At 41.9% G+C, this 25156-nt stretch overlaps 1 protein-coding gene across 3 annotated transcripts in view; it reads left to right on the top strand.

The window, feature by feature from the left end:
- The window catches only part of LOC126255276 (4-trimethylaminobutyraldehyde dehydrogenase A-like), a 197622-nt gene extending 173555 nt beyond the window's left edge, over positions 1 to 24067 (top strand). For all 3 annotated transcript variants that reach the window (XM_049955382.1, XM_049955381.1, XM_049955380.1), the window contains one exon: positions 23675 to 24067. In XM_049955382.1, the coding sequence (XP_049811339.1) occupies positions 23675 to 23894 (220 nt within the window). In that variant the 3' untranslated portion in view covers positions 23895 to 24067. The remainder of the gene's footprint in view (positions 1 to 23674) is intronic.
- Positions 24068 to 25156: the final 1089 nt, after the last annotated feature.

The following is a 25156-nucleotide window of genomic DNA, read 5'->3' as shown; positions in this document are numbered from 1 at the left end:
ATTGCTCTTCTGCACTTCTCTCATTGATCACTCTGGGGCAGTATTATTCAATTGACTAATCTAGTGTCAGTTACTATGCAAACATGTCCATCCACTTTGCTTATTTGATGCATTCAATTGTTATAACAAATGATGGAATGCCCTGTAATGCCATATCTGGCATTCATTTTGTGTCTTGTCGTGTGGCACTGTTCTCCACAAGTGTGGGTAAGCTTTTATTATTATGCATTCAGAGTTGTTAATTATTCCCAGTTCAATTTAAAATACTTCTGCACATTTTTGCAGTATGGTGACCATGTCCTATTTCATACAGTCCTCTTTGCATCTACTGCTATAAATTTTGATTCATTTCTTTCTCTGCTGTCATCTTTTCTCTGTTAGTACATTGTAATCTCTCATAACCTCTTCTTCATCTAATTTTATTAGTATAACTCTTAGTTGCACACTGATAACTCCTGAATTTCTTTAAGTTCGTTAAACCCTAGTTTTCTCTCAGTAGCTTCCTGTTATTTTACTAGTCTCACAAAACTCAATCTGCACTGACTGAGTGAAGTAGCTAAATGGTAAGACACTGGATTTTTATTGGGGAGGACAGTGACCCAAATCCCTCTCTGAACTACCAGATCTAAACTGGTTAAGGAAAATGCTTGGATGGCTCCTGTGAAAAGTAATCATTTTTCTATCTTTAATGACTTCATTGCCAATGGGACATTAATCCTTAATCTTCCCTCCTTCAGTATGCACTGCATATGCTATTAACCAGTCTATTACTAAACTAAAGCTGACACCTGAAGATAGTTCAATCAGAACAATTTATTTGTATTGATCCTGTCGTATTGCCAACTTGTTCAGTACCTGACCACCTAATGGTGTGCTCTTGCTGCCAGCTGTACTGAATTCTGGAGATGTTGATTGTTGTGCAGATTCACATAGCTTCTCAGGTGAATTTATTTTATTTGTTAGTTAATACCACCCACAAAAGTATTATTTTCTGTTTCCTGAGCTAGAGCTGCTTTGTTTTGATAATGTATAGTACTTCCATTATTAACAAAACTGATTAGCTCTTCCTCTTGCTCTAAATCAAGCAAGAGCTCATCCATGTATAGCAGGAGGTTTAATGAAGGATTTGTTATGAAACTTATAGCATACCCTTTGTAATTTCCTCCCATTATATTGATTTGTCTCTGTAAATTACTGGAATTACTTTTATGCATCATGTTCCTTAAACAAGGCATAAACCACTCACCAGTTATACTGTAAATGTCACAGAGATGCATCTTCTCTGATGGTACATTATGATTCACATAATCAGATGTTAAAAAGTTTGAGCTGGTAATGTGGTGGTATTGTGTGACTTAAAAAGAAAGCAAACTTTCTCTTAGTGAAAGTGTGAATGAAAGTAACAGTGCAGTAATATCTCTGAAATCGGACTATGACTGTTTAATTTCCCATCAGTGCAGTTGATCATCAGTGAAATCTAGTTATTATCATATTTACAAAAAGAGTTAAATATTATTCCACATTTATTTTATTGTTGGTAGGTGGAATATGGCCCTCAGACATACTGCACATATATTTTTCTAATGCAGTAACTTAATGACTTAGACCCAATGTAGGTATTCATATCCTTATTGCCATCTCCTTTCAAAGATGCTTAACAATGATATGCTCATATCTGTTGGAAAGTAATACCTTAATTAAAGCAGCACTCTGTACATAAAAGGGAACATTATTTTTTACATACTTTTGGGAATGCTTTTAACACCTTGGTGTCCAAGCCCATGTGCACCTCAAGCCATAACACTGCATTCCAAGGCCCATCCCCAAGTATATCTTGTATCAGTATGTTTCACAACACTTAACCCCCCTGTCACTTGAATGAGTTTGTGGAGCACTACTAGGACGCAAAGTGAGACACTAAAATTATTGTACTAAGCATGAAAAATAAGGAACTGGTACAGTTTTAATTATAGCTTGTGGTCCCTCACAAGGGAACCTCCCCATCGCACCCCCCTCAGATTTAGTTATAAGTTGGCACAGTGGATAGGCCTTGAAAAACTGAACACAGATCAACTGGGAAAACAGGAAGAAGTTGTGTGGAACTATGAAAAAAATGAGCAGAATATACAAACTGAGTAGTCCATGCGCAAGATAGGCAACATCGAGGATAATGTGAGCTCATGAGCGCCGTGGTCCCGTGGTTAGCGCGAGCAGCTGTGGAATGAGAGGTTCTTGGTTCAAGTCTTCCCGACAGAAAAATTTGATTTTTTATTTTCGCAAAGTTATGATTTGTCCGTTCGTTCACGGACGTCTCTGTTCACTGTAATAAGTTTAGTGTCTGTGTTTTGCGACCGCACCGCAAAACCGTGCGATTAGTAGACGAAGGATGTGTCTTTCCAATGGGAACCGAAAACATTTGATCGCAAAGTCACAGGTCAACCGATTCCTCCACAGGAAAACACGTCTGATATATTCTATACGACACTGGTGACGGCATATCCGTCACGTGACAGGAATATGTTGTCGACCCACCTAACTTGTACACTTGGTGAATGGGTAAAAAGATTCTTCTGCCTTGTCCGATTTAGGTTTTCTTATGAATGTGATAATCACTCCCAAAAACGTGATGAAAACATAAGAGTTTGTCACATAAACTGCAACAAATGAATGCAACAGTTTCACAGTCGCACAGTTTTGCCTGTGCTCTGTCATAACATATGTTTTTAACGTTTTCAAATTTTTCCGTGTGTAGACCGTCAAATCCTGCATATGTCCAAGCAAATCTAAACATGTCCTAGAATTTTGGAGAGGGAAGTTGATTACTTGTGAGTGCCTGAACTGAAAATTGTCTGAAAATAAAAAATTAAAACTTTTCACTCGAGGGAAGATTTGAACCAAGGACCTCTCCTTCCGCACCTGCTCACGCTAACCGCAGGACCACGGCACTCCTGAGCTCATATTATCCTTGATGTTGCCTATCTTGCACATGGACCACTCAGTTTGTATATTTTGCTTATTTTTTTCATAGTTCCATACAACTTCTTCCTGTTTTCTCGATTGATTTGTGTTCAGTTTTTCAAGGACCATCCACTGTGCCAACTTATAACTAAATCTGAGGGGGGTGCGATGGGGAGGTTCCCTTGTCAGTAGCGTTCTCGCTAGCTCCCGGGTTCGATTCCCGGCGGGGTCAAGGATTTTTCCTGCCTCGAGATGACTGGGTGTTGTTGTGTCGTCTTCATCATCATCATCATCATTCATCCCCATTACAGTTGGAGGAAGGCAATGGCAAACCACCTCCACTAGGACCTTGCCTAGTAAGGCGGCGCAGGTCTCCCGCATCGCTCCCCTACGCTCTGTAAAGCAGTATGGGACTCATCATAATCATCATCAATGACACAGTAGAAGGCTTTCCCAAAACATTGACTATGATGAATGAAAATAATTTATTCACTTGTTAGCTAGGCTTCATTGTGTGACAAAATACCAACAAATTTGAATCACTAATAACTATGAGACTAATAATGCATAAACAATGATTGGGCCCATAACACATCTACATCTGCATGACTACTCTACAAATCACGCATAAGTGCCTCACAGAGGGTTCATCTAACCACCTTCACAATAATTCTCTGTATTTCCAGTCCTAAGCACTGTGCAGAAGAAACGAACACTTATACCTTTCCATGCGATCTCCGATTTCCCTTATTTTATATGATTATCATTTCTTCCTGTGTCGCCAACATAATATTTTCACTTTCAGGGGGGAATGTTGGTGATTCAAATAACGTGAGAAGATCCCACTGCAACAAGAAACGTCTTTGTTTTAATGTTGTCCACACCAAAACCCTGTGTCATGTCCATGACACTCTCTCCCCTGTTTCTCGATACCACAAAATCTGCTGCCCTTCTTTGAACTTTCTTGATATACTCCGTTAATCCTATCTGTAGCAGTACTCCAAAAGAGGACAGACAAGCATTAGCAGATCTGTTGCATCTGCTAAGTGTTCTGCCAATAAAACACAGTCTTTGGTTCAACTTCCCCACAACATTTTGCAATATAAATTGATCATAATTGTAATTACTATGTATTTAGTTAAATTTATGACATATAGATTTGATTGATTTATTGTGTAATGGAAGTTTAATGGATTCCTTTCTGCACTCATGTGGATAACCTCACATTTTCCCTTATTTAGGATCAATTGCCAATTTTTGCACCTTACAGATATCTTACCTTAATCATTTTTCAATTGATTTTACTAGATGATAAGCGACAGCAGCATCTGCAAACCACCTAAGACGGGTGTTCAGATTGTCTCCTAAATTGTTCATATAGATAAGAAACACCAGAGGGCCTATAACAGAACCTAGGGGAACTCGAGGAATCCCTTATGTTTTACTAGATGACTTTCCATCAATTACTATGAACTGTGGCCCCTCTGACAGGAAATGATGAATCCATTTTCATAGCTGAGACAATATTCCATGAGCGCACAGTTCGATTACAAAAGCTTTCTGGAAATCTAGAAATATGAAATCAATTTGAACTCCTTTGTTGATAGCACTCAAAACCTCGTGTGAGTAAAGAGCTAGTTGTGTCTCACAAGAACAGTGTTTTCTAAATCCCTGTTTACTGTGTGTCAGTAGACTTCTCTCCAAGGTAATTCAAACACAATAGAAGTATAGAGCTATTGCATCAGCATACTCTGAAAGGAACCTAAGTGGTATACAATCTGGACTGGAAGACTTGCTTTTATTAAGTGATTTAAGCTGCTTCACTACTCCAAGAATATCTACTTCTAAGTTACTCATGCTGGCAGCTGTTCTTGATTTGAATTCTGGAATAGTTACTTCATCTTCTTTGGTGAATGAATTTCAGAAGACATGTGTTTAGTAATTCTACTTTAGCAGCACTGCCATCAATAGTATTTCCATTGCTGTCATGCAGAGAAGACACTGGTTGTGTCTTGCTGCTAGCATACTTCACATATAACCAGAAACTCATTGGATTTTCTGCCACATTTCAAGAGAAAGTTTCATTGTGGCAACTATTATAAGCATCTCACATTGAAGTCCACACTAAATTTTGAGCTTCTGTGAAAGATCACCACCATTCTTGGGGGTTTTGCAGTTGTTTAAATTTGGCATGCTTTTTTCATTGTTTCTGCAACAGTGTTCTGACCTGTTTTATGTGCCATGGGGGATCAGCTCTATCTTTTGTTAATTTAATATAAATCTCTCAATTGTTGTCAATATTATTTCTCTGAACTCAAGCCACATCTGGTCTACACTTACATTGTTAATTTGGAAGGAGTGGAGAGTCTCTCTCAGGAAGGTGTCAAGTGAATTTTTATCTGCATTTTTTAATTTTGTGTGCGTGTATGTGTGTGTGTGTGTGTGTGTGTGTGTTTGTGTTTGTGTTTGTGTGTGTGGTGTTCAGTCTTGCTACATCAACTCTGTGTTCACCAATCCCTGTGTCTGTTTTGATGTTCATCATTAGCTCAGGATTATTTATTGCTAAGAGGCCAAGTGTGTTTTCACAACTGTTTACTATTTGAGTGAGACCACGAACTAATTTCTCAAAATAATTTTCAGAGATTGTGTTTAGCACAATTTTGAATGATATTTTAGGCATACTTCTGGATTTAAATATGTATTTTTGCCAACACATCAAGAGTAAATTGAAGTCACCACCAACAATAATTGTATGGGTCAGGTATGTGTTCGAAATAGACTCAAATTTTCTTTGAACCTTTCAGCAGTTGTACCATCTGAGTTGGGATGTCGGTAAAACAATCCAGTTATTTTATTCTGGTTGCCAAGAATGACCTCTACCCATAATAACTCACAGGAACTATCTACTTCAGTTTCGCTACAAGATCAACTACTTCTAACAGCAACAAACATGCCACCACCAACTGTGTTTAGCCTATCCTTTCTGAACACCATTAGGTCCTTCGCAAAAATTTTGGCTAAATTTACTACCAGCATTATCCGGCTTTCAGTGCTTACAACGATTTGACCATCAGTGCTGTCTATTAGCACTTGGAGCTCTGGTACTTTCCCAACACAGCTCCAATGATTTACATCTGTTATACTGATGGTTCCTGGATCTACTATCTTCATGTGTTCGACCTGCACCCTTTGAGATTGAAGACCATTTTGTGTTTCTCAGAGATGCTCTAACCTAAAAAATTGTACAGTCTATGCTACACAGCTCCTCCTACTTGTGTAGCTGCTTCTTGCACATAGTGGGCTCCTGGCCTATTTAGTGGAACCTGAAACCCAACCTCACTATGGTGCAAGTCCAGGAATCTGCAGCCTAAACAGTTGCAGAACCATCTTAGCCTCTGATTCAGACCCTCCACCGGGCTCTGAACCAGAGATCCACAATCGATCCTGTCAACTATGCTGCAAATGGTGAGCTCTACTTTCATCTCGCAAGTAAGACTGGCAGCCTTTACCACTTCTGATAGCCTCTCAAAACCAGAGAGAATCTCTTCCAATCTAAAGCAACACACATCATTGGTACCAGCATGAGCCACCACCTGCAGTTGGCTGCACCCTGTGCTCTTCATGGCATCCAGAAGAACCTGTTCCATATTTGCAATGACTCCACCTGGTATGCACAAAGAGTCCACATTGGCTTTCTTCCCCTCCTTGTCAGCCATGTCCCTTAAGGGACCACATAACACGCTTAACATTGGATCTCCGAGCTGCAAATAATACCATCCTCTGTGACTACATTTGGCTGAGGGACATTGTCAGCCACAGATAGCACCTGAAAACTGCTTGCCAGGCTAACTGGGCAAGCCTTATGTTCAGTCCCCCTGAGAAGACTTTCACAGCCTACCACACACTGTGGCAACCTCCCACTTGACACCGGAAGAATGGTCAACCTCAATACGAGCAGTAACTGGACTGGCCGCCGGTGCGGACGGATCAGCAGACTTGTGGGTCATGTTGGATGTCCATTGGATCCCACAACTGATCCATGACAGTGATACCCATCCACTGCAGCCTCAAGCTGTTTAACCGAAGCCAACATAGCCTTTAGCTGAGAGTGAAGTGTCACCAACTCAGCTCGTGTCCGCACGCAGCAGTCACAGCCCCACAACTGGTCCACAACAGTGATGCCCATCCACTGCAGCCTCAAGCTGTTTAACCAAAGCCAACATAGCCTTAAGCTGAGAGTGAAGTGTCACCAACTCAGCTCGTGTCCGCACGCAGCAGTCACAGTCCCTATCCATACTAAAGATGATAAAAACTGCACTGCACAGAAATAACTGTTGACACACACTAGTACCGAGCGAGGTAGCGCAGTGGTTAGACACTGGACTCGCATTCGGGAGGACGACGGTTCAATCCCGCGTCCGGCCATCCTGATTTAGGTTTTCCGTGATTTCCCTAAATCGCTCCAGGCAAATGCCAGGATAGTTCCTTTCAAAGGGCACGGCCGACTTCCTTCCCCGTCCTTCCCTAATCCGATGAGACCGATGACCTCGCTGTCTGGTCTCCTTCCCCCAACCAACCAACCAACCAACACACACTACAAAACCCTCGTGTAGACACTGAAGAAAATGAAATAACTGTGTCTAATAAATTAGATTAACACACAGAGATTCAAATACTAAACTACCAAAGCTCACAGGTTAGACTAAGTAATCCACTCCTGGTTAGGAACTTGTAAAATGTCTCTAAATTGGTTGCTTTCTGACATAAACAAAAAATGTGAGAATGTGTCTATTGAATATTAAATTAACATCCAGAAATTCAAAAACAAAACTACCAAAGCTTATGTATGAAACTATATAATTCACTCCTGGTTAGGAACTCATAAAATGTCACAAAATCGTTTACTTCCCTGTTGCTGCTCTGTCTTGGCCAGTGGCTGCTGCCTGACTGTCAGATGATTTCTGTATGTGTTTGTCGCTCAATATTTGTTCTGTCTATGAGATCATGCCTTACAAATTATCTTTGTGTTAAGTTATAAATTGGTGTAGCTTGGAAACAGGTCATTGTGAAGAGCATATGGAACACTACTAGGAGCAAAGTGAGACAATAAAATTATTTGCTGTAATATAAATTGGTGAAAAATTGTATTAAATTGAAAATTACAAAGTAGTGACTCGTAAATAGCTCTGTATTATAGAAAATGAAAGTCAGAAGAAAGCTTTAGTTGAAAGGTATTCAAAATGCCTAAAAGAGAGCTGTGGCAGCATTGAAGAGTAATACAAATTCAGTACAAAGGGATTGTGCAGCTGACCCAACAGGCTTGCAACTGCCGATGACAGTCCAAACTTTGATTTATCTATTGTGGAACCATTACGCTATGTGTAAGCATTGTGTTAAAGACAGTTACGAAAAGGATAAATTGCTACTCGCCGTAAAGAAAATATGTTGAGTTATAGACATGGATGACGAAAAGACAGTTACACACTGAGCTTTCAGCCAAAGGCTTTTTCACACAAAAAGGAAAGACACAAACTCATTCACACAAACATGCACATCTCATGCACACATGACTGCTACCTGTGGCTGCTCCAGACAGACTGCATCTGTTGCATTGAACAAAAGCAATAAACTGGAATTAAACAGGTCATGGGGAGGGAGAGGTGGGTGCATGTGGAGGGAGAGAAGAGTGCTGTCTCACAGAGTGTGCAGAAGGTGGCAGCACAAGGCTGCCAGGCAGTGTTGTGAGGCTGTTCGGGGGACAGGGGGATTGGAGGGGGGAGTGGAAAAGGAGAGGATTAGAGAGGGTAAAGATAGGTAGGTACACTGACAGAGTGGCACACAATGAGGGTGAGGGGACATGAACTTGGAGGAGGTGATAGGACAGAGGGGCGGCCAGAAACTATTGGGTGAATGGTGTGGGGACAGTAAGATATTGCAGGTTGAGGCCAGCATAATTTTGGAAGTGGAGAAAGTATTGTAAGGATAACTCCCATACATGCAGTTCAGAAAAGCTGCTGGTGGGGGGAAGGATCCATATAGTGCAGATTGTAAAGCAGCCATTGAAGTCAAGCAACATTTGAAATCAAGGAGCCATTGAAATCAGGTGCATGTTGTGGTGCAGGGTGATCCACTTTGCACTTGGTTACAGTTTGGTGGTGGGCATTCGTTCTGGTGGACAGCTGATTGATAGTCATACCAATATAAAAATCTGTGCAATGATTGCAGCAGTGCTGGTATGTGACAGGAGTGGAATATGAAGTGCTGGGCCGTTGTATTGGGCAGATCATGCACCTTGTAGAAAGGGGCTGGCATTGGGAGTGGCTTAGGGATGTACAAGGATATTAAGGAGGTCGGGTGGTCAATGGAACACCACTTTAAGAGGCATGGAAAGAATGTTGGGTAGGACGTCTCTCATTTCAGGACATGTTGATCGATAATCAAAGCCCTGAAGAAGGATGTGGTTCAGTTGTTTCAGTCCAGTCTGATATTGGGTAACGAAGGCATCACTCCTTTGTACTTGCTTCTTGGGGGTAGTAGTAAGATTGGGGAAATGGTATGGGAAATTTGATTGCGAACTAGGTCTGTGAAGGTCTTTGTGAGACTTTCACCATACTGAGCAAAATAATTCTTGTCATTGTAGAAACACATCCCCAGATGGCCACACTGTAAGAGAGTGATTTTTTGGTGTGTAAGGGATAGCAGCTGTCAAAATGCAGGTACTGTTGGTGGTTGGTGGGTTTAATGTGGACGGAGGTGTGGAGGAAGTTGCCACAGAGGAGGAGGTCAACATTAAGGAAGGTGACATGCTGGGTTAAACCGAGCGAGGTGGCGCAGTGGTAGCACACTGGACTCGCATTCGGGAGGACGACGGTTCAATCCCGTCTCCAGCCATCCTGATTTAGGTTTTCCGTGATTTCCCTAAATCGTTTCAGGCAAATGCCGGGATGGTTCCTTTGAAAGGGCACGGCCGATTTCCTTCCCAATCCTTCCCTAACCCGAGCTTGCTCTCCGTCTCTAATGACCTCGTTGTCGACGGGACGTTAAACACTAACCTAACCTAACATGCTGGCTGGGGAGGACCACATGAAATGGATGGGACATAAGGTGTTGGGGTTGTGAAGGAATGAGAGTTGGGTGCCAGGGCCCTGAGTCCTGATTGTGAAGATATCATCAATGAACCTGAACCAGATCACAGGTTTGGGGTTTTGGGAGGCTAGAAAGGTTTCCTATAGATAGCCAATTAACAGATTGGTATAGTAGGCTCACACAGGGTGCCCAAAGCTGTGCCACAGATTTATTTTTATACCTTCCCTTTAAAAGAAGAAGTAGTTGTATGTTAGGATAAAGTTAGTAAGGTGTATGAAGAATAACATAGTGGGTTCGGAGTCTGAAGGACATTGGGATAGGTAATACTCAAGAGTGTGGGCATGAATGATGTTGATGTGTAGGGAAGTGGTATCAACAGTGATGAGTAGAGATCCAGGAGGTGAATGGGTGGGGAAGGTGGAGAAGTGGTTGGTATCTTTGACATGGAAGGCGAGATTTCAGGCAATTGGTTGAAGGTGTTGATCAGTAAGATCCGAATTGCTGTCAGTGGGAGCACAATAACCAGCTACAATGAGGTGTCCAGGATTGTTTGGTTTATGGATTTTGAGGAGCATGTAGAATGTGGGGGTGCAGGGTTCATAAGGGTAAGGAAGGACATGATTCAGGGGAGAGGTTCGGGGAAGGGTCTAGGCTTTAAGCGGGGATTGAAAGTTACATTGGACTTCCAGGACTGTATCATGGGCGGAGTGTATAGGTGGAGTCAGATAGTTGGCAGAGACTTTCCACCAGGTGGTCATTGCGATTCGTAATGACTGTAGTGGAATCTTTGACTGCAGGTAGGACGATTAGGTAAGTATCTTGTTTTGAGGCTGTGTATTGCTATCCTATATTCTTTTGGAAGACTGGTGTTCTTAGGAAGGATAGTTAGGCCAATTTGGAGGTAATAAATGCCTGGAAGGTGAGGAGGGGGTGGTTAGGTGGAAGGTGTGTGGGGGGGGGGGGGGGGGGGGGGGATCATGGTTGTATAGTAGTATGAACTGGGAGAGGCAGGGTTCAGTGTTGGGATTAGACTGGCCTTGGTTGGAGGCATTTGTCGCAAAGAACTGTTTCCATTTCATTTAAATGTCTGGCAGAAGGAGATTAGATCACTGACAGTTCCAGCGTGTTTAAATTTGGTTATATGGGTGGAGATGAAGCCTTTGGATAGGACTGAAACTTATGTGGGACTGAGAAACTTACAGAAAGATTAACAACAGTGCTCTGAGATTGTTTTGGCTCTGGATCTGGTGAGGTGTTGGTAGGCAGTCTTGGGGGACGCAGTAAGTTGAAAAGGTCATCTAGTCAGGATTTGGGTGCTGTGAGAGGTTGATGAGGAGGAACACTGTGCTTAAGATAGGGGTTGGATAGGTGCAATAGGATGTCAGCACATTGGGTGACTATGGAGGTGGTGTCTGCAGTGCTACTACAGGTGTTGGAGAGCAAGGGATTCAAATTCAGAGATGTGATGTCTATAGTGGGGATTGCTTAGTATCAATATCTTCAGTGTTGCCATAAGTTCTGGAAATCAGGGAATGTCAGGGAATTTCAAACACGTCAGGGAAATATCAGGGAAATTTGAAAAAAAAAAAAAAATGGAAAATCTCATTTTTGGCTCAGGAGATGAAATGGTTTGTTTACTGAGATGTCATGCATCGTTACTGGCTGGGTCCAGATGAGTATGTGCACTGTTTCCCTGCTCCTTCATTCCTATTACTTCTCCCGTTCCAACCATTCTCCTCAGCTTCCAGTCAGTGCTGCCATCACTTCTTGCCACTAGCATAGCAGCTGCCAATGACAGGCAGGGATGCATGAGGAGTGGTTTGTTTGAAGATTCTCAGAGGAGGTAGATGCAGCAGCCAGAGATGGTGGTCATGTGTGCATGAGTTGTGTCAATATCTGCTTTTTGACGTCTGCCATCATTTCCACACCAAAAAATCCTTTCCATACAGTGTGACCATTCAGGGCTACCTATCATCATGCCCTGGAATGAGAGACATCCCACCCAACATTCTTCCCACCCTCGTAAAGTAGTGTTCCATTGCCCACCCAACCTCAACAACATCCTACTCCATCCCTATACCAGCCCAAACCCCATTCCTCGCCACAGGGATCATAACCGTGTGCAAGATTGCAATCCACACACCCAGCACTATTCCTATTCCACTCCTATCACAGGCATATCCTACCCCATCAGAGGCTGAGCCACCTGTGAAAGCAGCCATGTCATATACCAGCTCTGCTGCAAACATTGCATAGCTTTTTTATATTGGTATGACTACCAACCAGGTGTGCACTAGATGAACAGCCATCACCAAACTGTGGCAAAGAGCAAAGTGGGCCAGCCTGTGGCACAACACGCAGCTAAACATAACGTGCTTGATTTTAATGGCTGCTTCATAACCCACGCCATGTGTAACCTCTCCCCACCACCAGCTTTTCTGAACTGTGCAAATAGGAGTTAACCTTACAACACCTTCTCCCCTTCCAAGATTTATTCTGGTCTCAACCTACAATAACCTACGTCCCGACACCCTCCACCCTTCATTCAATAGTTTCTGCCTCCTCCGACCTAATACCTCTTCCCAATTCACATCCCCTCACTCCCACTGTTCGCTGCTCTCTGGCAGTTCACCTTGAGTTCGTCATGCAGAGGATCATTGGTTGGGACAGTGCCTGGCAGCTCGCAATCGCTCTCAGAAGCTGCTCTCCACTTTGAAACTTCCTGACAGATTAAAACTTTGTGCCAGGCTGGGACTCAGTTGAGGGTCATTTGCCTTTCATTGGCAAGAGCACTTAAACTGAGCTACCCAGGTATGCCTCACAATGCTCTCTCACAGCTTCAACCCCATAAATACATCTTCTCTTACCTTTCAACCATAGTTGTGGCTAAGCCATTTCTACAAAGTATGCTTTCTTCTGGGAGAGCTAGTTCCTTAAAGGATGCAGGTAGGAGAAAAGGTACTGGCAGAAGTGAAGCTGTGCGGACCAGTCACAAGTTGTGCTTGGATTGTTCAGTGAAAGGCAAAGTTCCCAGGTTTGTGTCCCTGTCTTGCACACAATTTTAATCTGCCAAGAAGTTTCAAATCAGCACACACTCAGCTATAGAGGGAAAATTCAATCTGCAAACACTCTACTTCAAGTAAGCGGTTACTTCTTTCTCTATGAAAAGATCATCTTATGTAATGCTGCCCATTTCCATCATCTGAATCGTTGGTTCAGAAACTGCTTTCTAACATGGAGATACACTAAGGTGACAGAAGTCATGGGATACCTCCTAATATCATCAGACCTCTTTTGCCCAGCATAGTTGTTGGAGGTCCCCAGCAGAAATATTGAGCCATGCTGCCTCTATAGCTGTCCATAATTGCAAAAGTGTTACCAGTGCAGAATTTTGTGCACTACCTGTTCTCTCAGCTACGTCTCATAAATTTTACATTGGATCCATATCAGGTGATCTTGGTGGCCAAATCCTTCGCTCAGATTGTCCAGAATGTTTGTCAAACCAGTCACGAGAAATTTTGGTCCAATGACATGGTGGCACATTGTCATCCATAAAAATTCCATCGTTATTTGGGAATGTGAAGTTCATATCAATGAATGGCTGCAAACCATCTCCAAGTAGCTGAACATAACTGTTTCCAGTCAATAATCATGTCTGTTGGACCAGAGGATCCAGTCCGTTCCATGTGAACACAGCCCACACCATTATCGAGCCACCATCAGCTTGCACAGTTCCTCGTTGACAACTTTGGTCCATGGATTCATTGGTTCTGTGCCACACTTGAACCCTGCCATCAGCTGTTAACAACTGAAATTGGGACTCATCTGACCATGCCACAGTTTCCAAGTTGTCTAGGATCCAGCCAACATGGTCACTGCAGGCAATGTCATGCTGTTAGCAAAGACACTTGCTTTGGTCATCTGCTGCCATACACCATTAATGCCAAATTTCACAGCAATGTCGTAACGGATGTGTTCATCATCTGCCTTACATTGACCTTCGTGTTTTTCTCACGCAGTGTTGCTTGTCTGTTAGCACTGGCAACTCTATGCAAGTGCTCCTCCTCTTGCCTGTTAAGTGAAGGCTGTCAGCCACTGCATTGTCTGTGGTGAGAAGTAATGCCTAGCATCTGGTATTCTCAGCACGCTCTTGACACTGTGGATCTCTGGATATTGAATTCCCTAATGTTTTCTGAAATGGAATGCCCCATGCATTTAGCTCCAACTACCATTCCACATTCAGAGTCTGTTAATTCCACATGCTTGGCCTTAATCACATCAGAAACCTTTCCACATGAAACACCTGAATGCAAATGACAGCTTTGCTAATGCACTATCCTTTTACGCCCTGTGTACATGATACTATCACCATCTGTATATGTGCATTTCACTATCCCATGACTTTTGTCACCTCACTGTATGTAACAAGCAGTAACAATGAGCTGCAGCAGCACTCCTTTTTGCATTTATACAGAAAATTGGCACAGCCAGTTACTTAGTACTGTGTCTTCAACAATGAAATGTACTGTCATGGACATTGTCCTTATTCTATTTACTGCAAATTCAGCCAACATTGTTATTTTTTTGATTGTGTTCTGTTTAGTTTTATTATGTTATAGAAGATGTTAATTGTATTGTGCATTTTATTTTGTTTACAACTTTTATTGAAACTGAACATTTGTGGTTATAGTACAGGAAAACTTTAGCAACCTTTCATACAGTAACTTTGTTATAAATTTCTCACCTTCTTCAGTGCTACTGTGATCATGTAGCAGCCTAATAATTTTCCTTTAAACCTTTTGATATATTTACATTTAATCATTTTCTACAGGTAAATATTCAGAATTAGACTTAAATCTATCGTGGAGTATCTTCAATTCAGTACCAACATTGGACTGATTATTACTTTAAAGTAGTGCACATGTTCTGAAAGACTATTTTACAGCATAGTATTGACATATAATTTTGATCCATTACAAGTGTTCAATTTATAGGTTCTTGGCCCTATAGCAACAATAACACATCTGGAGTGAAGGCATAGTGAAGCAGCATTGCTGACTTTTTAGTCTGGTCTCTGGCTTTGATGTGTGTAGATCCATGCACCAAGTGATATAATAAGACACATGTGTTACGTAGAGTATGATTGTCTTTTTCTCACTACCAATGCTAAGTGCCTACATTGGTGAAACTGAGTTTTCTTCTCCACCGAGTTTCCGCAACTATGCAGCTTCTGTGCATTTTCTGTGTTTCTGGTTGTGCCTGACAATGCTGTCTCATCAGCACTGGTTGTTATGTGACAGCAGCACAGATGCAGCAAACTATCCGCAAAATGTTGAAATGCACGTAGCAATTTCTTCTTCTGTAAGTGTGCAATCTTTAGTGACTCACAAGTGCCTATCGTGACAGACATTGTGCAGTGTACATCTCAACAATACCTGTGTCAGTCCCTGTTATCAGACTACAATAATACTGCTTTCACATAAAAATGCAATGATTGACAATCACTTCTTGGCACCTTCGACCCATCAGATCCACTTTGTGATGACTGTCTCACAGATGTGAATGTCAGAACATCCGCGTCTTCCATGCTGTGTAAAGATACATTTGCCTCAGCCTTTCCACAGCAAGCACAGCTTGGGCCAGTGGCTACCTGCCCTGCATGACTTCCACCAAATAAGGGGTCAGCCAACCCTCTCACACCAGTCGCCAGTTGCCACATGCCTTTCTGTCAAATGGGGTCCACTTCTGAAATGCTCCTATACAGCCGTCAACACTGGGTGAGATACACCATTTCATAAGATGCATCTACAACCCAACAGGACTTGCCGTCTTCCAATGAAGGACACACTGCTATGGTTTGCCTCCCTGAAGCTATTACTATGCCTCCACAGGGACAATACCACGATACAGGCTTTAGTACCACAATACCAGAATTTAGTATCTTACACCACAACTTTGCAACGACAATCCTATGATACTCCTACTCATTTCCAAAGAATCAATCTACTAGAGTCTGACCTCCTCCATGTCAAGGCATAGTTCACTACAGCAAAGTTAATAACACAGTATAACAGTGTCCTTGATGATAAGGCAAAGTTCATGACACTGGTTGCACACCTAAGTGGCAACAGTGACTTAATCAGTGATATCATTCTCCACCTTTCAGCTTGTGACAAGTACCCAACACTGAAGCACACCATCTATCTCTTTCACCAGAACAACAAGTGACACAGTCATCTGTTACAAAGAACTAAGCTCACAGACATTGTCACAATTGTGGTGCAGGCTCCACACAATTGCAAACCATTCTGTACTGTCTGATGCTATATTAAGGCCTCTCTGCCTACTTAAGCTTCCACTGCACATCCAGTCATCACTCCAAGTCAGTGAGGATTGCCCCATGACTGAACACATCACCCTCATTGACAAACTTCACAGGCTCCAGACACAAAATGACAGCATAAACAAGCCATAATTCTTCAAAGACTTTACGCTACATAACCGATGCATATATGGTGCAGCACGGCACACGGGCCAGCTGCCAACCAACTATCCCTACCAGCGTCTTCACTGACTGCAGCCACCACAGTTTACTACCTGTGATGCTTGCTCAGTCTGTGTCCAACTGGCAGACTGCTATACTCAGAAGCAAACTGCAAATTGGACCAACTGCCAGCGCAACTAGCATCCTATCACACCTGAGCCACTCTGGTTTCATACACATTCCGATGTGCAAGCTCAGAACTGGAAGCCACTGTGTCATTATCCAAACTGACATGCTGGTCAGACAAGGGCACAACAGGCTGTTGTGACATATCAAGCCACACAGTCTCCATATTGTGCACCACTGCCTCAAACATGACTTACCTGCCTGGCTCATGAAGGTTATGTCTTAAGGATTGCACAAGAGGAAGATTTCATCTCATGGAAACAGGATCTGACATGAATATACTCCCTCACAAACTAGCTTATCTGTCTTCTGGTACACTGATGACTACCTTACAAGCTGCTAATAATTCTGCAGTCACGGTCATTGGATCTGCTACTTCCACTATTTACTTGGTACCCAATCTACAACTGCATTGTGACTTTCTTTGTGATACAGTCACTGAACCAGTCATTGGGGGTTACTTCATAGCTCGCCGTGAGTTCAAAATGTTCAAATGTGTGTGAATTCCTAAGGGACCAAACTGCTTAGGTCATCAGTCCCTAGACTTACACACTACTTAAACTAACTTATGCTAAGAACAACACACACACCCATGCCCAAGGGAGGACTCGAACCTCCGGTGGGAAGGGCCGCGCAGTCCGTGACATGATGCCTCAATCCACGTGGCTGCCGTGAGTTGATTCTTGACCTTGTCTGACACACAGTTATGCATATCCCCACCGGATTACTTATCCAGGACTTCCAGTTGCTACATGCAATGAAATACCACCTACTATTTCACCACTTACGGACCTTGCAGTGGACTCTCTTTCTTCACATCTACATACACTGGCAGAATCTGTAGATTTGTCATTCTAATTGTGACACACAGAACAATTATGTATGAACAACCTAGCTGACACTGTTCGATAACAACAAGAGAATGGCACCCTCTGTGACTGATAGCCATTGGGGAAGCTTCACTAACTGCTGTGCATAACATCTTCGCAAGGACACACACTGCTACAGCTGCACCTGCACTCGCTGGGAACAGGGATTTGTATAGTGTTCAGTACAGCCTGCACTAGTTGTGTCCCACGCTCCACCTTCTTTGAACCTGTGCCAAGTTGCTGTTAATAACAATTCACTCCGTTGCATCATAGTCACTCCTGCATCCCCAGAATGACAGAAAGTGTGCTGCCTTGGCTCCTGATTGCCTTAAGTACCAAAGAGATGGTGAACAAAGTGTTAGCTGCTCAAATAGTCTGCTCATTTGACAGCCCCTGGATGTATCCAATCCATCTTGTGCTTAAAAAGGCTAGTACTTTCTAGCTTTTCAGAGATTACAAGTGCCTTAACATAAGGACCATTCCAGATACTTACGTAGTTCCAAATATTGAGGACTTCAGAAATCTCCTGGCGGGTGTCAATGTCTTTAGTGTAACAGACTACCAGATGGCATACCTACAAATACTGATGCATGCAGAGGATGTCGGCAAGACTGCTATAATTACACCATTCAGGCTCTATGAGTTTTTACAAATGCTGTACAGTTTAAAAAATGCTGCTCAGACCTGACAGAGATTGATTGATGGCATACTTTGAGACACTTATCAGTGTTACACCTACTTGAATGACAGACTAGTATTTTTGCCTTCTTCACACGGACATGAACTGCCCCTCAAATGAGTTTTCATGCCTTTGAAGTGGGTGGGAGTAATTGCTAATTAAGAAAAGTGCCAACTACACAAACCTACTGTGACTTTCCTCAGACAATTCCTCAGTGCTAACGGTCACAAGTCAATTGATGATTCCACTGCTCTTATCAGTTCACTGCTGCCTCCGCTATTGTACGAAAAGATCAGTAGGTTCTTAGGGATGGTAAATTTTGTATTGCAGACAACTCCCACATGCTGCCGACACTCAGCTTCTGATAACTCAGGCCCTGGGGAAAAGGTGGTCTCATGGACACTTCTCATGCTGCATGCTTTCAGTGACTCAAAACAATTCTTTTAACAGACTGTCGCTATCATACTAGGGATTAGCCGAGCGGTCTAAGGTGCTGCAGTCATGGACTGTGCGGCTGGTCCTGGCAGAGGTTCAAGTCCTCCCTATGGCATGGGTGTGTGTGATTGTCCTTAGGATAATTTAGGTTAAGTAGTGTGTAAGCTTAGGGACTGTTGACCTTAGCAGTTAAGTCCCATAAGATTTCACACACATTGGAACATTTGAACAATCCTCAGGCCCACCTTATTATTACATCTCACATGAGTGACAGCATCATCAGAGCCTTTGTCTAGCAATAAGTTGATGGAGACTTCCATCCCTTCCATTTATCCTTGAAAAAACTTTCAGATTCTCAGAAGAAGTGATTGGCATATGACCAGAAGCTCCTGGTGGCCTATGAGGCCATCATGTTCTTCCAGGAAGATGTCAAAGGCTGACAATCAACCTTATTTAACAATCATCATCTGCTAGCAGAGTTGATTACTAACCTGCCCTCCAGCTGTAGTGGACATTTAGACTTTATTTCTCAGTTCACCGCAGACATCCACCACATGAGTGATGCTGATAACCTTATTGTAGACTGTGTAGGGTGTCAGCTATTGTCAATGACCTCGACTTCGACATGATGACTCAGCCCCAACTCATCCATACAGAACTGCAGATTCTCATCTCAGACCCAACTTCCAGGCTTAATCTTTCATTTCAGCAGCTGCGTGGCACCAATAATTATCTTCCCTGTGATGTTTCTACTGGTAGGACACAATCTCTGGTTCTTCTTGATGTATGAAGTCTGGTATCTGACAAGTTACATGGCCTTGCACACCCACTACTTACTAAATGCTTCATCTGGCCTGGGACCAAATGGGACTGTAAACTATTGGGGCAGGCTTCTCCTGACAATGAGTTAAGACTGAATACAATGTTACCATCCCTTTAAGCAGGTTCTGTGTTGCAGAGGGATACCTTTTACATGTGCATGTGGACTTGGTAAGACACCTACCCAAATCCCAAGGAGCCTGCTACATAGTGTCCATCATTGACTGGGTTACAAGCTGGGTGGAGACCATATCTAATAGTGATATTATGCCAGAAACAGTGGCCTGTCCCTTGATAGACACTAGGATAGCCCTGCTGTCGTCACCACTGACCAAGGGCACCTCCGACGGAAGGGTTTAGTTGAGTGCTGGCATCACACACTGAAAGCCACAGTGGGGAGTGGGGAGTGGAACAGTGCTGTCATATGCTGGGGAGTGGAATGACGCTCTTCCATGGGTTTTACTGGGCATCTGCACAGTGTTTAAGAAAGACCTAATCATGTCCTTAGCCAAGATCACCTGCCACGAACCAATCCACTTACCAGCTGAATATTTCGAGACTGCACCAACTATCTCAGCCATAGACCTGCCTACAGTAGTACACAACATCAGCCATCATATCTCATGATTACACATTCAAAGTATTGCTGATGCACGCACACTGACCAAAAAAAAAAAGAAGTCACAGAATCAAAAAATAAATTTGTGTAGAGTAATGAAATTTCAAGAATAAATTTGTCAAGATAACATAACTAAGTGATTAGCATTTCAAGATCACAGGTTAATGTAAGTGTGAGATAAACCATTACATATGTGTAATGCTGGTACATTAATAACTGGTGTCACCATTAGTATGTTGAATGCAAGCATGTAAATGTGAAAGCATTGTGTTGTATATGTGCTGGATGTCAGTTTGTTGGATGGCGTCCCATGCCTGTTGCACTTGGTTGGTCAAAACATGGGCAGTTAATGCTCTTTGTGGATGTTGCTGGAGTTGTCCGATGATGTCCAACATGTGCTTGACTGGAGAGAGATCTGGTGATCGAGCAGTCCAAGGCAACATGGTGACACACTGTAGAGCATGTTGGGTTACAACAGTGGTATGTGGTGGAGCATTCTCCTGTTGGAAAACAGCCTGTGGAATGCTTTTGATGAATGGCAGTACAACAGAGTGAATCACCAGATTGACGTAAAAATTTGCATTTGGGGTATGTGGGATAGCAACAAAATTGATCCTGCTGTCATACGAAATTACACCCTAGATCATAACTCCAGTGTAGGTCCAGTGGGTCTAGAATACAGACAGGTTGTCTGCAGGTCCTCAGTTGGCTTCTTTCTAACCAGCACATGGCCACCACAGTCACTGAGGCAGAACCAACTTCGATCAGAAAACACAACAGACCTCTACCCTGTCCTCCAATGAGCTCTTTCTTGACACCACTAATGTCACAAAAGGTGGTGGCTTGGGTCAGTGGAATGCGCACCCCAGGGTGTCTGGCTCAGAGCTGTCCTTGAAGTAACCAGTTTGTAAAAGTTCATTGTGTCACTCTGATGTCAACTGCTGCTCAAATTGCTGCTGCAGATCTACATCTACATCTACATCCATACTCCGCAAGCCACCTGATGGTGTGTGGCGGAGGGTACTTTGAGTACCTCTATCGGTTCTCCCTTCTATTCCAGTCTCGTATTGTTCGTGGAAAGAAATATTTTAGGTATGCCTCTGTGTGGGCTCTAATCTCTGATTTTATCCTCATGGTCTCTTCGTGAGATATATGTAGGAGGGAGCAATATACTGCTTGACTCCTCGGTGAAGGTATGTTCTCAAAACTTCACCAAAAGCCCATACCGAGCTACTGAGCGTCTCTCCTGCAGAGTCTTCCACTGGACTTTATCATCTCCGTAACGCTTTCGCTATTACTCAATGATCCTGTAACGAAGCGCGCTGCTCTCCGTTGGATCTTCTCTATCTCTTCTATCAACCCTATCTGGTACGGATCCCACACTGCTGAGCAGTATTCAAGCAGTGGGCGAACAAGCGTACTGTAACCTACTTCCTTTGTTTACGGACTGCATTTCCTTAGGATTCATCCAATGAATCTCAGTCTGGCATCTGCTTTACCAACGATGAACATTATATGATCATTCCATTTTAAATCACTCCTAATGCCTACTCCCAGATAATTTATGGTATTAACTGGTCCCAGTTGCTGACCTGCTATATTGTAGCTAAATGATGAAGGATCTTTCTTTCTATGTATTTGCAGCACATTACACTTGTCTACATTGACATTCAATTGCCATTCCCTGCACCACGTGTCAATGCGTTGCAGATCATCCTGCATTTCAGTACAATTTTCCATTGGTACAACCTCTCGATATACCGCAGCATCATCCGCAAAAAGCCTCAGTGAACTTCCGATGTTATCCACAAGGTCATTTACATATATTGTGAATAGCAACAGTCGTACGACACTCCCTGTGGCACACCTGAAATCACTCTTACTTCAGAACTCTTCAATCCAATCACACAATTGGTCTGATAGTCCATATGCTCTTACTTTGTTCATTAAACAACTGTGGGGAGCTGTATCGAACGCCTTGCCGAAGTCAAGAAACACGGCATCTACCTGGGAACCCGTGTCTATGGCCCTCTGAGTCTCCTGGACGAATAGCTCGAGCTGGGTTTCACACAATCGTCTTTTTCGAAACCCATTCTGATTCCTACAAAGTAGATTTCTAGTCTCCAGAAAAGATGCTCCAGAGCCATACATTTAACACTATGGTTTTCCCTCCCGGTAATGTCACGTGCCCATCTGGAGCCCGGTCTTCTTGTGACTGTACTTTCTCGTGATCAGGGCTGCCAGCAATCATATACAGTGGCTACATTCCTGCCAAATATTTCTACAGAATGGCAGAAGCCTTTTTACAAGACCTCATTCAAACTCAGTGAGGGGTTGATAATGGCATCTTCGTTATCATAAAGACATTCTTGACTAACGTCAACTCACCAAATCCAATCTCAAACATAACTAATGCTCACAACCATTACAGCACGTATTTAAAGCAAACCTTGATTTACCACTCCATGGTGGCACTACTATCATCGCTCTTATGTGACTGACATATCATAATCATTCAGATGTAGAAACATGGCTACCAACTTTCGTTTATGTTATACTAATTCTTCTTACTGTTGTAATTGTTTTTACCCACCAGTCTATTGCAGAGTGCATGTATGTTTTATCTCACTTCTGATACCCAGTGGCTACAAACTCAACAAATATTTAACAGGTAGTATGATATAGATTCATATTTTGTTTTGTAATTTAAGGGCTTGGGCGTGCATAAGAATTGGTGTGCCGTTCTTCTTTGAATTGATGTAGTTAATTTGAACTTAAAGATCAACCACATGTGGCATCTGCTATTGTAATACTTTAGAATTGTCCATATGTGAACTACCTCCCAGTAAAATTCATTGATACTGTTTTCTCTCTTTTGTACTACCTGCTTCTCCCCCTCCTCCCTTTCTATTGACCTCTTTTTGTTTTTTCTTTTCTGTTTCTGTTCTTGAATGATTATGCCCTTTGTCTTGCTCCTTTTCAACTTAACTGTTCTCTTATTTGTTGTTGATGGTTCTCCCTTTTCATCATTCAGTCATAACTTATTTTAATTATAAACCTTTACTACTTAATTTTATACCATTTATTAACATTCTTTTCTCATTATCTACCACTTCTGTATTTATTATTAATTTTCTGCAGGTGTTTCTTTTCCTGTATGGCCATTATTCTCTGGATAATTAATTAACTTTTGGTCTTAAATGTGTTAATTAACTTTTGTTCTTAAATGTGTTAATTAATTTACGCAGAACGTATAATTTGTTTTATTTTCTTAATAAAAGTTCTCTTCTGTGTTCTTCTGAAGAAATCATCCTTCCCCATTTGTGTCCACCATCAGTCACTTCTTTGTATTTCTCCACATTTTCTGAACAGACACAATTGTTTCCAAAGATCAGGAATTTCCAGACCATCCTACAATGCTTTAAATGTCCATAGAGTAGTCCCTGATGTTTACAGATATTATAACTTCTATATTGTGTTGCTCTGTCTTGAATGTGTTCGTTGTATTATTTGACTGTGTTCAATTACTTTTTTTACAGAGATCTATCACGAGCATTTAGAGTTATAAGAAAACTGGAAGCTGGCACTGTCTGGATAAATAATTACAATCTGTACCCTCCAGAACTGCCATTTGGAGGGTACAAGTGGAGTGGAATTGGTCGTGAAAATGGAACTGCTGTTTTTGAACATTATACTCAGACAAAAACTGTATTTGTAGAGACGGGGGATGTTGATGCAGGACCCCTTTACCCACAATGAGTTTACTTCTCATTCCATTGTTGTTAATGAGACTGATGCTTTGTATGTTTTTTTATATATTATAAGAGGTGTAGAGTTCACACTGGTGTGTAATAGATTCTGGTGGCTAAGCATTTAGTTAGAACAAAAAACTTGACCTTTTGGTTTGCAGGTAATAAATCCATTTACTTCTGTGTTAAGGTGTAAATCCCTACTCCTAGATAACTGTTGTCAACAGAATCTTTCCAATATCTAAAACATATGTTGTTAAAACAGCTGCATAATTTGTCTTTCAGATTGATTGCTGCATCATACATTCCATAAATTGATTCCATGGTTCTCAAACATACAGCCTGATCTATCAAAAGCCCATAATATTTTGGCAGATGACCATTCCAACATCATCATGTGTTACTGATTGAATGAAGCATCATCACCACCTGATAATGGTGGGATGGTTGTCCACGGAAATATCCCGGACTTTCAATGATCGGATCTGGCAGTACACTTGAGAACCAATGAAGCAGCATATATGCTGGGAAAGCCTCAGATCACACATTCCATACATTTTTGGGACCTATGCACTTTAGGGTACAAAACTAGAGAAACTGAATAAATACAATAAATTCACACGTCCAGTTACATTAATAAATCATGCACACATTGTTTACATTTTTGATACTTATCTTTGAGTATTGTTCAAGTTGTTGGAGAGATGCTGATTTTTGTTTAAGGCTTTTTTCTAATAAATCAATTATAGTTTTACATCATAAAGCAATTATTTGTTTGTGTAAAAATGTAAAAGTGTCAGTGAAAAGAAAATTAATTATATATAAACACATAATGAGCATATCATATATCTGTACTTTTCACACCATTGTACAAAGTGTGCCAGAGGGCATTTTGTGTATAAGATTTTATGATAAATCTTATTTTATTATTGCTTACCACATAAGGATAATGGAATGTAGTCAAATTAAATCGGGTGATGCTGAGGGGATTAGATTAGGAAATGAGACACTTAAAGTAGTAAAGGAGTTTTGCTATTTAGGGAGTAAAATAACTGATGATGGTCGAAGTAGAGAGGATATAAAATGTAGACTGGCAATGGCAAGGAAATCGTTTCTGAAGAAGAGAAATTTGTTAACATCGAGTATAGATTTAAGTGTCAGGAAGTCGTTTCTGAAAGTATTTGTATGGAGTGTAGCCATGTATGGAAGTGAAACATGGACGATAACCAGTTTGGACAAGAAGAGAATAGAAGCTTTCAAAATGTGGTGCTA

This window comes from Schistocerca nitens, chromosome 1 (assembly GCF_023898315.1).
Source record: "Schistocerca nitens isolate TAMUIC-IGC-003100 chromosome 1, iqSchNite1.1, whole genome shotgun sequence".
NCBI lineage: Eukaryota > Metazoa > Arthropoda > Insecta > Orthoptera > Acrididae > Schistocerca > Schistocerca nitens.
This window is presented reverse-complemented; position numbering and strand designations above follow the sequence as displayed.